The sequence below is a fragment of the Cinclus cinclus genome, chromosome 3 (genome assembly GCF_963662255.1).
Source record: "Cinclus cinclus chromosome 3, bCinCin1.1, whole genome shotgun sequence".
Lineage (NCBI taxonomy): Eukaryota > Metazoa > Chordata > Aves > Passeriformes > Cinclidae > Cinclus > Cinclus cinclus.
This window is the reverse complement of record NC_085048.1, coordinates 280414-296973: the sequence shown is the minus strand read 5'-3', so window position 1 is coordinate 296973 and position 16560 is coordinate 280414. Positions and strand designations below refer to the sequence as shown.

At 61.2% G+C, this 16560-nt stretch overlaps 1 protein-coding gene and 3 non-coding genes across 4 annotated transcripts; 2 read left to right on the top strand and 2 right to left on the bottom strand.

Annotated features, from left to right (window-relative positions):
- Window positions 1-312: 312 nt before the first annotated feature.
- Window positions 313-476, bottom strand: LOC134042852 (U1 spliceosomal RNA). The gene has a single exon (XR_009933117.1). It is a non-coding gene; the product is annotated as a U1 spliceosomal RNA (small nuclear RNA).
- Window positions 477-2972: 2496 nt separating this feature from the next.
- Window positions 2973-3136, top strand: LOC134042851 (U1 spliceosomal RNA). The gene has a single exon (XR_009933116.1). It is a non-coding gene; the product is annotated as a U1 spliceosomal RNA (small nuclear RNA).
- A 2376-nt stretch (window positions 3137-5512) lies between these two features.
- On the bottom strand, window positions 5513-5676 carry LOC134042850 (U1 spliceosomal RNA). Its single transcript, XR_009933115.1, has one exon. It is a non-coding gene; the product is annotated as a U1 spliceosomal RNA (small nuclear RNA).
- A 339-nt stretch (window positions 5677-6015) lies between these two features.
- GTF3C2 (general transcription factor IIIC subunit 2) lies at window positions 6016-15342 on the top strand. The gene is made up of 18 exons (XM_062488331.1): window positions 6016-6170; window positions 6312-6630; window positions 7478-7775; window positions 8192-8286; window positions 8567-8644; window positions 8911-9009; window positions 9235-9462; window positions 9681-9792; window positions 9878-9995; window positions 11783-11814; window positions 12025-12154; window positions 12665-12809; window positions 13035-13196; window positions 13633-13720; window positions 13861-13989; window positions 14170-14301; window positions 14502-14609; window positions 14702-15342. The coding sequence occupies exons 1-18, from the start codon at window positions 6038-6040 to the stop codon at window positions 14906-14908; spliced, it is 2613 nt and encodes an 870-aa protein (XP_062344315.1). The 5' UTR covers window positions 6016-6037; the 3' UTR covers window positions 14909-15342.
- The last annotated feature ends 1218 nt before the right edge of the window (window positions 15343-16560 follow it).

Below are 16560 nucleotides of genomic sequence, written 5' to 3'. Positions count from 1 at the left end.
CTCACTGTATGTTCGTGCGGTTCCTTCCGGAGAAAGGGTGGGTATGTGTGCGGGGACTCGGTGGAACCCAAGGGACGGGAGCCATGCAAAATCGGATAAAAACCCGGAAAACCCCCGAGCCGGCTGCGCAATGGGACCGAAGGGGAGGCGGGAGGGGTTGCAGGGAGAACGGGCGCAGTCGGACCTGCTTGTCCACTGTCACCTCTCTGGGGACAGCAGCAGCACCTGACCAGGAACCACCTCAGCTGCCACTCATAATTTGCTGCGACAGTACAACCCACGCGCAACCGCTCTGTTGTTAACCACCAAAACCAGGGGAGAGCGCGAACGCAGTCCCCCACTACCACAAATTATGCAGTCGAGTTTCCCGCATTTGGGGAAATCGCAGGGGTCAGCACACCCGGAGTGCAAGGGATGAGCCTCGCCCTGGGAAAACCACCTGCCTGATCATGGTGTCTCCCCTGCCAGGTAAGTATGATTTCACAACCACGCCGCCCTCCCGCCCTGCCCGCCACACGCCTCCACAACACACGGCCACCCCGACCACAGCCCCGCCAGCCCCGCACCCAACCGGCCCCGAACCCCAGCCCCGGCCCGCACGGCCCGGCCCGCGCAGCGCCCAAGGACGCGCGAGGGCAGCGCCGTGAGAGCGCGGCTTTTCAGTCCCGGCATGCCGCGCGCCGGCGGCTCATTTGAATAATCACGCCCCCGCCCTTCCCTCCCCTCTGCCCCGCCCCCCTCCGGGCTGGCCCCGCCGCTCCCCGCACTCGCCCGGCCCGGGCCCCGCCGGCAGCCCCGTGTGCCGCGGGAGCCGCTGCCCCGAGCCCCGGGCGCAGCTCTTCCCTCCGTTCGGGCCGGCCGCTGCTCCCGGCCAGCGGCCGTGGCTCGGTGCTCGCCGTCTCCCGCTGCCGGAATTGCCTTTTCCCGCGGTCCTGCCCGCTCCTGCCGGTCGCCCTCCCGGTGCCTCCCGGCCAGACTGTCCATCCCTCTTGGGCTTCTCTTCTCCCCGAGACAAGAGATCGGCCCGGCGTTCGGCGTGCACGGGAGAGCTGGTAGCTCTCAAGTGTCCGTCTGCAGGTACTGAAGAACACCTTAAAAACCCCGCACAGTTTCATTCGAATCTCGAGAAATCATTTCCCCCTTTGAGCTGGATTTTCCCCCTCAGTGGCAAAGACCAGGTGACGCCGCTCACCCGCAGGGACACGAGAGCAGACGTCTTTGACGGCCGGCCCCGCACGGGGCGCCTCGGTCGCTGGCACCGAGGCCAGAAGGGCGTCGGGATTCGGGACAACCCGATGGACATCAGCAGGCTGGGCTCAGTTAAGTTCCTGTAACTCCTGCACCGCTCTATCCCCGTGATTTCGGCTGCTTCTCTGGGGGGATTGCACGGGTAAATTCGACTTGGCAATAACCCAAACTCTAAAAAGGAGCCCGCGCACATTTCCAGTGCCCCTTGGGCCTCTCGTTGTATCGGGGTAGGTCTTTTCTTACCGGCTGCACTCCCCCTTCCAGTTCAGCTTCTCGCACACTCAGGTTTCTCTCTTGCCCCAGGATTCCCAAAGCCAAAGCACGGGTACCAAAAAGTGTGCCAAAACTTCACCCGGCGTTTCCTTTCCTTCACCCCCCAGGTTACCCTGGGGGAATGGAATGGGCAGAGCTGTCCTTTCCATGCATTTTGCAGAGGAATATGCTAACTGGACGGAGTGCTTTGGAAAAGTTAAGTGTGCATTTAACTTGTGCAGCAAACCGTGCCTGAGCAATGGCAAAGGGCACTGGGGCACGCGGAGAAAGCGCTGGGGTCATTTTGTGTTCCCAGTCCTGAATTCCAGGCAGGGGTTGTAAAAAAGGTCTGAGGGATTTCCTGCCCCGGAGGGATTTCCTGCCCTGAGGGATTTCCTCCCATTGCAACAACAATGACCTTTTACTCCAAGGGCCCTTACAGCCAGTGACTACGGAACAAGATATTCCTGTACCCACTAGAAACTCCAGGGTCCCATTCCCTGCCTTAACTGGGACCAAAGGATTGCCTGGGCAAGTGGGAGATGCTCCGGTCCCCTTCCGTCCAGCCCAATTTCTTCCTCTTCTGATTTTTCCTTCTGCCCGTGCTCAGCCCGTCCGGCCTGCACCCTGATGCTTTTGGAGGGCCTAATCCCAACTCAGGACCTTGTCCCTGAAATGTGCCCGGCCTTCTGCCTCTTCGCCGCCCCTGAGAACAGATTGGGTCATTTCTTTTGGCTTTTCTCCTTCTCTTCTACTTCTTCCCATGGTTACAGGCATCACTTGGGAAATAACCATCGTCTCTGCTCCTTGTCTTTCCCCGAGTTTCTTTCCTGTACCTGGCACGGACTGCTGGCAATCATCGTGTTAAACAGCACCGTGCTTCCTTCCCTTGCCGGGCCTCGATCTGTTTGGGATCCGGATCCCTTTGGGATTTGAATCCGTTTGGGATCTGAGTCCGTTTGGGACGGGCTCTGGATTCGTTTGGGATCTGGATCTCTTTGGGGTCTGAATCTGTTTGGGATCCAGGTCTTCTTGAGATCCAGATCTGTTTGAAATCCGGATCCGTTTGGGCTCTGGATGCATTTGGGATCCGGATCCCTCTGGGATTTGAATCCCTTTGGGATCTGGATCCCTTTGGAAGGATCCGGACGCGCCCGGGAGGCTCCGCCGCGCTCCAGGGGGCGGGGCTTTTAAGGAGAAGGCGTGGCCATGCAAATAACACCATGGGGGGGTCGGCAGGGGGCGTGATTATTCAAATGAGCCGCCGGCGCGCGGCATGCCGGGACTGAAAAGCCGCGCTCTCACGGCGCTGCCCTCGCGCGTCCTTGGGCGCTGCGCGGGCCGGGCCGTGCGGGCCGGGGCTGGGGTTCGGGGCCGATTGGGTGCGGGGCTGGCGGGGCTGTGGTCGGGGTGGCCGTGTGTTGTGGAGGCGTGTGGCGGGCAGGGCGGGAGGGCGGCGTGGTTGTGAAGTCATACTTACCTGGCAGGGGAGACACCATGATCAGGCAGGTGGTTTTCCCAGGGCGAGGCTCATCCCTTGCACTCCGGGTGTGCTGACCCCTGCGATTTCCCCAAATGCGGGAAACTCGACTGCATAATTTGTGGTAGTGGGGGACTGCGTTCGCGCTCTCCCCTGGTTTTGGTGGTTTAAAAATAGGTTCAAGCGGACAGTGCTTACCCCGCGGAGTGCGGAGGATTATGAGCTTTCGTCCATGTCCGGTGGGCTGTGCTCGGGAATTTAAAGATTTTTTTCCACCCTCTCCTAGCCCGCTGTTCGGTGGTCTCGGTGATGTTCTCGGTCTGTGCCTGCCCATTCCCGTCGCTGTTCCGTGTCCGTGCAGAAGCGGTGGAGAAGCGCAGCCCCGCGGGAGCAGCGCGGCTTCGCCTCCCCGAGCTCTCCCTGCAGGCCGAGCAGCGCCCGGAGCGGCCCCGGCCCGGCCCGAGCTGCGGCTCTGCCGGACGGCGACACTCGCGTTTGCGTTTTTGGCAGACTCCGCACACCGACCCCGACGGGAGGAGAGGTTTCGTCCAGCTCGGGTTTGGGAACTCGGCAGCACCTGTGGACGCCTGTCGAGCAGGTATTCTTTGTTACGGCATGCCCGGTGCATGAGGGGTAACTCTGGCCTTTCATCCACGCCCTTGGTTACGTGAAAAACGAGGTTCAGTTTCCTGGTAAATTTTAAAAAGTTTAATAAAAGACAGTAAGAGGCAATAAAGTAAAAGGTTACAACGGAGCACACACCAACTCAGAAAACACTTTGTTAAATGCATCAACCTATTGCTGTTCATAGACCTTCATGCATTATTCAAAATCACCCCCCCGCAACCTGTAAATCAACATTATTTGCTTTACATATATTTTTTCCCCCTGTGGCTCTTTCTTGTCTGTGTACTCCCTGATAACAGAGATCAATAAATTCCTTCCCTGGAGTTCTGGCGTTTGTCACCCCGTCTTCATCCAGATAGGACAATCCAGTAATGTGAAGAATTTTCTGATTATCTTTTTACCATTCTCTGAGTTAGTTACATGAACAAAAGCTTTTTACATCACCATGTCACAGTCCAAGGAAAATATATTTATCACACTTCTAAGTTTTGTTAATAGCAGAACTGAAAGAAAACCTGTTCATTCAGCAAAATTTTCCAACATTATATGTATAGCATTCATTTTAATATTTGCGAAAAACCAATAATATAACAGTTTATGAGAGGAAATATGCGTGCTAATGTTTTTACAAACTATTTGAGGGGCGAAGGTGTGGGTGTTCTTTGAAATGGGTCTTAATGTCTCTGCTAATTTCGGGCAGCAGGTTTGTTGCAGAACCTGAGACAGACAAGGGTCTGCACAAGGCTGAACTTCTGAACTTTGGGGTAAAATAACCGCTCCAAGAGGGAATATGCAGTAGGAGGTTCGGGAAGGCTGTACCTTCCTGGTACAGGAACTGGGCAGTGTGCGGCCGGGAGCTTGGGATAAAGGGTGGCTGCGTCCTCCGAAACCCTGAGAGACAAAACCCCGCTGGCGTGTGCCCGGTGGACTCTGCCTTTATTCTGCTGAAGAACTCCTTTGTCTCCTTTTTGGACATAACCCTCCGGCGTTTGTGGATTTTCCTGAAAAAGTTATTTCCCTTATCTAGCGTTACAGCATGCTTGTTTATTTATTTAACTTCTAAGACATCATTTGCATTTTCTTAAAAATGTTTTTCATAACTTCGCCTACCTATTTTGCATTAATTCATGGTCTCTGCTGTTATCTTATATCACAAACAGTTCATTATACGCTTTTCTATAATTTCTATAATTTTCTATAATTCCTTTTCTGGTCATTCCGAAGCTGTCTTGCCTTGGCTTCCGATCAACTTTTTCTTGGCAGCTCGTCTTTTCTCGTTAGCTCCATCGCCTGTCCTCTCCAGCCCGGGATTTTGTACATTTGCAGCTAAAGGCGCCCTTTGTTGTTCTGCCTCGTCTGTTACGGTCAAGCATAACATCGTAAACAGTTTCTTCTATTCAGCAAGCAAGGGGATGAATTTCCTTTTGTATCAACTCTCACGCTTCACAAGAACGCGTCACATTGCCGCCGCCGAAGTCCGGCGGCACTCAGGGACTCGGTGTGGTGACACCCGGACAGTGATCGCCCAGCGCGACCGGCACCTCCGGGACTTTTGCCTCCCGCTCGGAACCGCTCTCTGCTGTTTCCCTGGGCCCGCAGATCCGGGCTGGGACAGGCCACGATCATCCCGGATCCGGACACGGCAGTCCAGAGTCCCCCTTGGGAACCGCTCTGCAAGTCCAGCAGCGAGCGAATAACCCGGGCAGGGGCAGAGCCTGTCTGTGGAGGGCAGGCCGGGAGCTCTCCGGATCCCCGGTGCCCCCGAGCCACCTCCCGGGGACGGCACGCAGAGACCTCGCCGCTGCCCCCAAAATCACCGGAGATGGAGGTGGCCCCTACCGGCAGACCCCCGAACCTGGCGGAAAGCCTTGCCTAGCCCAAGCTCTGCTTTTAAACCACCAAAACCAGGGGAGAGCGCGAACGCAGTCCCCCACTACCACAAATTATGCAGTCGAGTTTCCCGCATTTGGGGAAATCGCAGGGGTCAGCACACCCGGAGTGCAAGGGATGAGCCTCGCCCTGGGAAAACCACCTGCCTGATCATGGTGTCTCCCCTGCCAGGTAAGTATGACTTCACAACCACGCCGCCCTCCCGCCCTGCCCGCCACACGCCTCCACAACACACGGCCACCCCGACCACAGCCCCGCCAGCCCCGCACCCAACCGGCCCCGAACCCCAGCCCCGGCCCGCACGGCCCGGCCCGCGCAGCGCCCAAGGACGCGCGAGGGCAGCGCCGTGAAGCGCGGCTTTTCAGTCCCGGCATGCCGCGCGCCGGCGGCTCATTTGAATAATCACGCCCCGCTAGAACGGGCTCGCGGCCCACCCCACGCTCGTCGGGTCCTTGTGACGTCATCACTGTGGCCGTCCCCGGTTCCGGTTCGGTGCTGGTGGCGCGCCCCGTGACGGGGCGGCGGCTCTGGGAGCCCCCGATGGCGTCAGGCGCCGCCCGCGGGCCGCCGTGCCGAGAGCGGAGTCTCCGGGAGCGGCCGGGACGACGATCGGGTTCTGCCGGCCGGAGCCGGGGCCGTAGCGGGGAGCGAGAGGGTGAACAGAGAGTTCTCCGTAAGTACCGGGGGTGGACGGAGCGAGGCGGGGCCGCTCCCCGGGGCGCGAGGTGGTGCCGCCGTGCTCTGTGCTGCGGTACACCGAGTCGTGCCAGGGGGTCTTGCTACCTCCTTCTGATAATTCCGCTGTTTCGGGCAGGGGAAGAGCTGCCGGCGGGAGATCTGGACGGTGAGGATGGAGGAGAAGCTGCCAAATCTCCGGACAAATCTGTAACACGGCCCCAAGGCGGTGCCGGCGGGGCGGTGGAGGGACGCGGCGAGAGCTCGGCGAACGGGGCCGTGCCACCGCCACGGGCTGCCGGGAAGCGCGGCAGGAAGGGCAAGGCCGAGGTGCTGCTCCTGGAGCTGTCGCAGGACCCGGAGCCCATCCCGGTGGAAAAGGGGCTGGCGAGATGCGAGGACGGGGACGGCCTTGAGACCCCTCGGGGCGGGCGGCCCAAGAGGAGGGCGGCCAAGGTGTAAGTGATGGTGGCAATCGGGCCCGGGGGCACCTAAGCCCTAGAGACGTGTTAGAGAGCTGGGAATGTTCAGCGTGGATAAGAAAAGGCTCCAGGGAGACCTTGAAGCCTCTTATGGTGCCTAAAGGGGCACCAAAAAAGTTTTAGAGGGCCTTTGGCCAAGGATCTGTAGGGACAGAGCACAGGGGAATGGCTTCCCACTGTGAGTTAGATGGGATATTGGGAAGAAATCCTTTCTTTCGAGGGTGGGCAGGCCCTGGCACAGGTTGCCCAAAGAAGCTGTGGCTGCCCCATCCCTGGAGTTTTCCAAGGCCAGGTTGGATGGGCCTTGGAGCACCCTGTGGTCTAATGGAAGGTGTCCTTGCCCATGGCAGGGGGTTGGAACTGGATGAGCTTTAAAGTGTCTTCCAGCCCAAACCATTCCCTGATTCCATGATTCCATGATCTCTGTCTCCCCTAGAGAGTCTCAGTGTCTTTTCTGTAGGACTTTGTCCCATGTTGGTGGGATGTACTGATTCCTCACAGACCAATCGTTTCCCACTTTAGGGAATGTGTTTGGATCCAGGAGCCCCTGGCAGGGGGCAGCAGCTGCCTGTGGCAGGAGGAATTCCCTTGGTTCCTGACAGAGCAGGAGGAGCTTATTGGTGGTAGCAGGGCAAGCTCCAGGGAGTTCAGGGTGGGGGGAGGCTGTATGCTCAGCATCTCTGGCACAGCTGGAGCAGATTTATTGCCCACACCACGGGCTGGATTGTCACACATCCACCGGGTCCTGGAGGGAGGGAGGCAGGGCTGGCCCACCCCTGTGTCATCCTGCTCCTTACCTCCAGGCACTGCCCTGGTGTTCCAGGGCTCTGCTGTACCTGCAGGAGCTGGCGGAGGAGCTGATGCCCACGTGCCAGCCCCCTGCTCCAGCCAAGGGGGTGCCAGAGCCTGAGCACGTCCGGAGGAAGCGCCGGAGCCGGAGGAGGAAGGGGGAGGACACAGACAGCGATGACCCTGCACAAGATGCTGACTTCGTGCCCTCGCAGGAGGTGCTGCAGGCAGAAGAGGAGGAGGAGGAGGGCAGCGACACGCTGTTCAGTGAGGTGTCGGAGCCAGAGCTGGAGGCACCTCGAGGGCACGGCGGGAGGATGGCAGCTACAGGGGTGAGGGCAGGGACAGGGGCTCTGCCTAGGTCCCTTCTTGCCTGTGTCCCAGCACCAACAGCTCCTGATGCCTGTGCTGTCCCACAGTGTCCCTGCTGCCAGGGCAGGACAACTGGGCAGGGGTGGCATATGGGGGAGGCCATGTGGCAGCTCCAGTTGAGGGCCAGTGGGGATGGGAGCAGGGACAGGTCCTCTGGGAGAGGAAGCAAGGCCTACACTCCTGCTGGAGCAGGGGGAGGTGGAGACAAGTCCTGAAGGGGTCCTGGTGGAAGTTCTCATAGTGGGGCTGTGTGTCTTTAGGTTGGTGTGGCATGTTGGCAGTGGCTGGGAAGTGCTCTGTTCTTGGGGGCTGTGGTGGTTCCCATTGGGACAGGTGGGTCCCTCAGGGCTTGCTCTGAGTCTGCTCTTGTGCCCAGAGATCCAAGCCCCAGTGCCGAGGCCTTGCCCCCAATGGTTTCCACAACTCCATCATGGCCCCAGTGGAGAAGAGCTCCAGCCTTACCTGCAGCTTGTGAGTGGAGGCTCGGGGTGCTCGAGGCTCAGGGGGGCTACTGCAGGGAGCAGTGGGTGTGTCCTGGTACCATCACTAGCACAGAGGCAGCGTGTGCTGTTGGGAATGTCAGTATTCTGCTGGGATGGGGCACAGTTGGGTCGGGAGGGGTGCAAAGGGTGGGAGCCGTGCTTCAGAAGGGGAGGCTGTGCCACAGGGTGCAGGTGGGGGGTGCTGCTCGTGCCGTGGGGAGGGGATGTGAAGGTGTGGGGCTGTGGCTGAGGTCTGGCATGCCCTGCAGGCGGGAGCAGAAGCACTCACGGTGGGAGTTCCCTGACTGGATCCCAGTGGCACACAGGTGGACGTGTCTCTCTGACAGGTACCAAGGGAGCAGAGCCAAAGGAAAAGCGGGGCAGGTCCCAGCAGTGTCTGGGGTGAGCGAGGGGATGGGGGGGGGCTGTACTCCCACACCCCTCTGTGTCTGCTGTGGGCTTTGGGGGTCTCTTGGATTTGGCTGTGGAGCAGCGTGGGCAGCAGCAGGGCTTACCGGGCTGTGTGGTTGCTGGGATGGTGCTGGGGCACGGGGCTGTGCTGGGGTGATTGGGTGAAGGGTGGGGAGACCTCCTCTCACTTGTGCCTGCACAGCGAGGCTGCCCCGTACCTGCCGGCAGAGGAGAAGTCTCCCCTCTTCTGCATTCAGCGTGAGGGCATCAAGGACGATGGTGCCTTGTACAGGTTAAGCAGGTGTGTGATGGGGTGTCCCCAGGCCCAGCAGGTGTTTGTTGCCTGTCAGGCTGTCCCCCTCCTAGCATGGCAGTGGCTATCAGGGTGTCCCCTGGCCTAACTGGGACCAGGGGTTACCCTGAGGGTTGCACCCATGGGTTGAGCAGCCAGCCCATACTGTGCCCTGGGCTCCCACTAGCCCCTGCCCCAGCTCTGCAGAAGCCTTCACCCCTCTCCCACCCACAGGTTCAGCTCTCTGCAGCCCCACCCGGAGCGCCTGGATGTCTCCTTCTTTGTGGGCGGCCCGGTGTGGGCGATGGAGTGGTGCCCGACCCCGGAGGGCTCCGCAGCCCCGCAGTACGTGGCCGTGTCCTGCCACAGGAGCATGGAGGAGACACACAGTGTGTCTGGGCTTCACTCAGGCCCTGCACTCCTGCAGATCTGGGACCTGGGCGTGCTGCACACAGAGCAGGGGTGAGTGCCTGGGCCTGAGGCTGGGACCTTCCTAGATCTTGCATCCCTCCATAGCTGCGTGGGTGGTGAGGCTTGTCCTCTCCCAGAGCCACCAGCCACAGCCTGAACCCCAAGGAGGCTGTGCTGGTGGCCAGCTCTGCTGGTGGTGTACGCTGGCGTGTGTTGGAGCTGCTGGGCACCAGCTGCCATGTTACTCATGGCTGAACTCGTGCCCACAGCTCTGACAACAAAGCCAGGCTGGCCTATGCCATTGCTGCTGACTATGGCTGTGTGTGGGACATGAAGTTCTGCCCCAGCGGTGCCTGGGAGCCACCCACTGCAGCCCGGATGGTGAGTGCTGCTCAGGGACTGCCCTGGGGTTCCCCAAGGGTCCTGAGAGGTGACCCCATGTCTGAGCCCATTTGTCCACCCCCAGCACCCACAGATGAGCCGGCTGGGCCTGCTGGCTGCTGCCTTCTCAGACGGCAGGGTGGTGGTGTATGCCTTGCCGCACCCTGGGGCCCTGCACCACGCCAAGACAACCCAGGTAAAAGGTAGGAAGAGCCACACCACCGAGCAGGGGCGTCCTGGCCCTCCTCCCGCTGTGCCAGGGTGGGACTGCAAGCCCCGGGCTGGGCACCTCTATCTGTAGGAGCCTGCTGTGCTGGGGAGCTACCAGCAGGACTGTGCCCCAGTCTGGGAGCTGCATGGTGGGGGAGTGAGCCCACCTGATCCCCAAGGTCGGGACCCTGCTGCCCCCAGCCTGGCATCTGTCACAGGTATAGTGTGGGATCCAGGGCTGCTTTTTGGTGTTTGGGACCTGCTTTGAGTACTGTTGTGCCCAGAGATCCAAGCCCCAGTGCCGAAACCTTCCTTCCAACGGCTTCCACAATTCCATCGTGGAATTCCAGTGCAGAAGAGCTCCATCCTTACTCACTGCCTGTGTGAGCAGAGGCCATGTGCAAAGTGCTGCTTTGGTTCTGTCTCAGGGACACTACAGCAGCCTGGCTGGGGTGTAGCTTCTGGACAGCCCCCAAAAGCTGGGCACTAGGAGGGGACTCTGAGCAGCGTCACTGTGGCCACAGCGGGGTGCAGGGTGTGGTGCAGCCACAAAGCGTGTCCCCAGCCCTTCCCCGTCTCCCTGCTGCCAGAGCTGCTCCCTCCATGTGTTAGGGTGGGACAGGGAGTGCTGGCGAGCTCGGGCTAATGGTGCCTGTAATGAACTGCACCGGAGCCGGGCAGGATCGATGGCCAGTGCGTGCTGGCGGTGAGCAGTCAGCCGTGGCCGGCAGGCAGCAAGCACTTCCCTGCTGGCAGTGGGAAATGGGCTGCCTGTGGGCAGACACAGCTCCCGTCCCCCCCTGCAGTCTGGCTGTGGCTGTGGCTGGCCGGGCCGTGCCGCAGCCCCTGTGGCACGCTGTGATGGAGCCCAGGCAGCTCGTGCCCGGCACGTCCTCGGCTGCGGCTGCGCTTACGGTCATTGCACCCACGGCTGGGCTGGAGCGCTGCTTTCCAGCCACAGCTTCAGGGCCAGGCTGTGGGGACAGGCCCTGCTGGGAGCTCCCAAACTGGTGTGGCTGTGCTAGGGGCACTGGGAACCCACACCTGTGTCCCTGCCTGGCAGAGCTGGGGCTGCTCTCCATACTGCATCCCGGCCAGGGAAGATGCACAGCTGCTCCGTATCTCCACCCATGGCTGCCACACTCCAGACTGTGACGTGCCTGTCTGGTGCTCGCTGTGCTGGGGGACAGCCCCACACTGGGGGTCAGGGAGCCCAGGCCCGAGTGATGTGGGGCGGGGTCCCCACAGCACAGGTGTTGGGTGTTGCTCATGGAGGGGATTCTCTGGTAGACAGAATTGGTGCTTGGTGGTCCTGTGGGTATCCTGCCCTGAGCTGTTTGGTGTAGGGCCTCTGCAGCCTGCCCTCCCCAGGAGTGCTGCCTGGCTGCTCCGGTCCTGTCAGCCGTGGAGCAGATGTCCTGCACGGCTGCTCTCTGCCTTCCTGGAGTGGTCAAAGTCAGGGCTGGAACCTGTGTGTCACTGTGTCACCTTGACTTTGGAACTGGCCATGGGCAGGAGCACATTGTCTCTGCCTGTGGCATGTTTCAGGGGCTGCTTCTTCCAACACACAGGCAGGCCTGGCTCCTGGGGGTCCCGCTGCTGCCAGTTTGCTCCTCCATGTGCTTCAGTTCCTGCTGTGCTGGGAGCACTGCTCCGGGGGAATGGCAGGACAGGGACTGGGAGCCCTGGCCAGGGCCATGAGGAGCTGCAGTTCAAGCTCCAGGCAGGGAGCTCCCAGGACAGCTAATGCCTGCCCTGACCCCCTTCTGCTCTCTTCTAGATGGGTCCCTCCACAAGCACCTTATCTGCAAGGTCAGTGTTCCCTGCCATGGTGATCCCTGTCAGGGCCGGCACCTGGCGAGCCCCCCAGCTGGTGCAGGTGGCAGAGCTTGGGGAGCCAAGGCACCTGCAGAATGTTGGAGGGGCAGAGCAGTGCCGTCTTCCCACCCCAGGCATCCCACTCTTGGGGCATGCATGGGACTGGTGCAGGGCTGTGACCCAGGGCTCTCCCTCGGCCCCCAGGTGCAGTGCATCGCCACACTTCAGGTGGGCTCCATCCAGGCAGGTAATGCATCTGAGTGTGGACAGTGCTTCAGTCTCTCCTGGATGCCTTCCAAGCCCCACCATCACCTGGCAGCAGGGTTTTATGACGGTGAGTCTCTTTCCATGCCCTGCAGCAGTACTTGGGGAGCAGCCCTCACCCTGGCACAGTCACTGGAGCCTTGTGCTCAGCCTCAGCTGGTGCTGAAACCTCTGTCCAGCCCTGGGTCAGGGGAAGGCTTCTCAGGGCTGGCTATTGTCATTCTGATGTACTTCCTGGCTGGTTGTCCCTGTCTGTGCCTCTCGGCTTATCCGCATCTGTTGAACTTGCCTGGATGGAATTTTCTGCTAGGCTTGCAGTGATCCACAGCTCTGTGCTATATTGCCAGGACCGGCTACCATGCTGTCTGCTTGGAGCCTCAGCTCCAGCCTGGCCACCATGTCCCGTGGCCCTGCCTATGCTGCTGCTGTGTCTTGCCACCATCTTGTCCTGGTCTCAGCCCCAGCTCCAGCCTGGCTGCTGTGTTCTGCAGCTCCCACAGCCCTGCATGTGACACTGCTGGTCCTCCACTGAAGTACCTGTGTCACTGGCAGGGCCTCATGGACACAGACCTTTCCACAGGTACCGTGGCGGTGTGGAACCTGCTCACCAAATCCCTGCTGCAGTGCGTGCACCAGCCCGATGCCTCCCTCAAGCTCTACCCTTTCCGGTGCTTTCTAGCCCATGACCACGCAGTCCGGAGCATTGAGTGGTGCAAGGCTGACAGGTGAGGGCAGGAGCAGGCACAGATGCTGCCAGGAGAGGAACTTGCTCTTGCGGGAGAAGGTCCTTTGTCCAGAAGGGCTTGGGAGGCTGTGGTGCCAATGGCACTTGGCCCTTTGCAGCACCCAGAGCTTTCCAGGGCAGGGCAGTTGAGCCACTGCAGGACTGGGGCAGTGGGGTGGGGCACAGCTCCATGCTGGGCTCTGAGTGCTGCCTTTCTGCTTCGCAGCAACTTCCTGGTCACGGTAGGCAGCGATCGCAAGATCAAGTTCTGGGACCTGCGGCGGCTCTACGAGCCCATCAACAGCATCAAGCGCTTCCTGAGCACCGAGGTGGCCTGGCTGCTGCCCTACAACGGCATCACTGTGGCCCAGGACAACTGCTATGCCCCGTGAGTGCTGGAGGGCCAGTCCTGTTGCCAGGGCTTCAGCCGACTTCCCATGGGCCCCTCTGGCTTCGCTCTCCCTGGGACTGTCCAGCTGTGCCATGGCAAGGGCAGGCTTCGTTTGTCTTTGGTCACACTGCTGTAGCACAGCGTGACATCCCCTCTGCCATGCCATCCTAAGGCAGAATCAGGGTGGGCCAGGGGATGGCCTACCACTGGACTGGGCAACAGGTGTGCTGCTAAAGGGGTTTGGGGTCTCAGTCAGTTCTTGGCCTCTGGGAGCTGCCTTGAGCTGCCTCTTGACCCTATGATGTGCTGCTAGAGCAAGAACAGCCCCCTCACCCTGGGCCAGTTCTGTGGGGAGGTGGACTGTGCCTGGCTTTTGCATTCCTGGTGACAGCAGTCAGGCATCCCACACCTCATTTTGTCCCTCTCACCCCAGGTACGGGCTCTGTGGGATCCACTACATTGATGCCGGGTACCTGGGCTTCAAGGCCTATTTTGTGGCACCTCGCAAGGGCACCGTGTGGGTAAGGACCAGTGCAGGGCTACTCTGTCCCCGTGGGCAGGTCAACACCAGCTGGGGCGCGGGGTTTGCGGGTGGGGTGACGCTGCCGGGCTGGGGGTGGTGGGAACGCCGTGCCCTCCCTCCAGCCCTCTGTCCCTGCAGAGCATCTCCGGCTCAGACTGGCTGAACACAGTAGCTGCGGGTGACATCACCGGTGAGCTGGTGGCAGCTGTGCTGCCTGACCTGGCTGTCAACCCCCTCAACGTCAAGCGCTCCTCGGACCGCAGATTTGTAAGAGACCATTGCCCTTGGGTGGCCCAGCCCGGCACGCGGGGCCAGCGGGGGGCAGGGGGACCATAGCAAAAGTGTCCTGAGCCCCCCATCCCCCTGGTCCCTAGTGGTCCCTGTCCCCTCCCTGGCGGAGCAGCAGGATCTCTGTCCGCCCTGCCCTGAGCCCCCTCTCACCCACAGCCAGTGTACAAAGCTGACCTGCTGCCATGCGGCCCTGATGGGCCTGAGTGTACCGAGCAGGCACTGCCGAGGACCCACTGCTACAGTGAGATGGTAGCCAGGAGCTACATCCGATTCCAGGACACGGACCTGGTAGGAGGGGACAGGGGGCAGCCAGGGTCCGGCCCATGAACAGGGCTGGTGGGGCTGTGGCTGGGCAGTGGGGGTGGCAGGGCCAGGAGGTGCTGCTGGGGCACTGGGGCAGCCCCTTACCTCCGGCAGGGCTGAGATCACGGTGCATGCGATGCTCCTGCCTCGGGCCTGCAGCCCAAGGTGGTGCCACCACTTTCCAGCGCAGCTTCCAGAACTTCCCAAGCCGGGAACCCATGCGACGGATGCACATGCAGGAGCTGAAGGCAGAACTGAGCCTTGACCGCCTGCAGATGGAGGCCCTCCACAAGGTGAGTGTGCCAGGCTGAGCCCCAGCCCTGCGCACAGATGGCTTCGTTCTGGGGGCCAGAGTTCTCCCTTATGAGCTCCTCTCTTCCCACAGGTGCGCTTCAGCCCCAACCTGGACTCGCAGGGATGGCTGGTGTCAGGCGGGCAGGCGGGCATTGTGCGGGCACACTGCCTGGCAGGGCTGGCCTCTGGCGTGGGCCACCAGCTGCTCCTGGAGTGCCAGGCCCGCTTCAGCGTCCTCTATGGGGACACACCCAGCTGCCCTGGCCCCCCTGAGCACTCCCTGCTGCCAGCGGAGTAGGGGTGTCAGTTCCTCAGGCTGCTGCTGTGTGCTCACCCTGGGCAGGGCTTGGGGCTGGGGCCAGCTGTGCTGGTGTGGGGCTGTGGGCCCCTCAGTGCTGCTTTCCCAATGGGTGTCTGCTGCAGGAGGGACAGCTGCTCCCAGCCATTCCCTGGGATGCTCTGGACACTTGTCCTCATCCTCTGGGCCTGGAAGGGTCCGTGTGCGCTGTTTGGTCTGAGCTGGGCAGGGGTGGTGGGACCTGTGCTTGTCCTGGGGCTGAGCTGTGGGGGTGACCCTGTGGAAGCGGCCATGGGCTCCACCTGCACGGAGCTGTGCTTGTGCTCCCTCCATCCCCACTGTGCGCCCGGGGGCGGCTAGGGGGCCGGGAGCTGTGGAGTCGCTCACATTGAGCTTGTGTTCAGCTGTGCAGAATAAATGTGGTTGGTTTTGTATGGCTGTGGTGGGTACTGGCACCGGGGCAGACATGGCTGGTAGCTGTGACCATAGGGTCCCACACCCAACCACCCTTTCCCTCCCCATGCCCCTCTGTCTGCTGCACTGCTGCTGCTGCTCCAACACATTTATTGGCAGCGCTGGCACCGCTGCTGGCACAGATGGACAGATGGACACCAGGGGCACAGGCACAACTCGGCAGAGGGAATGGATCAGGCCCAGGCACAGCAGGATTCGGATGGAGCCCGGGCAGCAGCGTGGGGGGCTGGGGCCAAGGCCCGGTCTTAGGTCCCCTATGGGGGATGTCCCTTCCTGCTGGGACAGGCAGGCTCCCTGGGGAGTGGGTGATGGGGCAGGATTCCATCTCCTCAGGAGCTGTGGCACAGCAGGGAGTGGAAGATCCCAGGGAGCCCCTGTGCTGCACAGACCAGGCCATGTGTCCATACCCCCGGGACACCGCACTGGAATCACCCCAGGGCTCCACAGCTGTGGGGTGGGTACAAGGGAGGGTGGGATCTCAAGCACTGCCCTGCTCTAGCGCATGGAGCTGGGACCCAGGCCACGTCTGGCCCAATGTAGCAGCAGGTGGGGGTCTCAGGTTCGGGGGTCCTGGCAGTGGGGACAGCCTGCTGTCTCCTCCTGGTGCTGCTCCACCTGTACCGTGCACAAGGCAAAGCCAAACCTGCTCTGGAGCCGGGCAGTGACCTCCTGCAGCACCATCTCAGCGTCAGCGCTGGCATCTAGGAGCAGCAGGGCAGGGGCTGATTCCTGGCATGGCCAGCGGGACCCCCCCAGCCGTGCCCTGCACGGGTCACTCACCCACAGCCACGTGCACCGACACCGCGGGGTGGCTCAGCGTCAGCGCCCAGAGGTGCAGGTCGTGGACACTCCGCACCCCGCTGGTCCCCAGCAGCACCTCCTTCACCGCATCGAACTCCAGGCCCCGCGGTGCCCCTGCCAGCACCACCTGGTCACAGGGGGCCACCCTTGGCCCCCAGCTGTAGCACCCACCTGGGTGAGGGCTCCCAGTTGAAGCCACTGGGGCTGGGGGCTTCCCCAGGGAAACCAGGCTGGGTGTGGTGGCTTTGGGGTGAGACAGGCCTCACCTTGGGGCCAATGAACCTGCTGGAGTGGAGAGGAGGGACTGGGGGGATTCAGGTGGGTCAAAGGAAGGACAGACAGAGGAGGTGACCTGCGTCATGCACAGTGTGCTGTGG

Bases quoted from the DNA above. Each gene is read 5' to 3' on its own strand.
- GTF3C2 (XM_062488331.1), top strand. From the start codon at position 6,038: ATGGCGTCAGGCGCCGCCCGCGGGCCGCCGTGCCGAGAGCGGAGTCTC. The intron at 6,171-6,311 runs GTAAGTACCGGG...TGTTTCGGGCAG, and splicing joins GGGTGAACAGAGAGTTCTCC to GGGAAGAGCTGCCGGCGGGA. The intron at 9,010-9,234 runs GTGTGTGATGGG...TCCCACCCACAG, and splicing joins GCCTTGTACAGGTTAAGCAG to GTTCAGCTCTCTGCAGCCCC.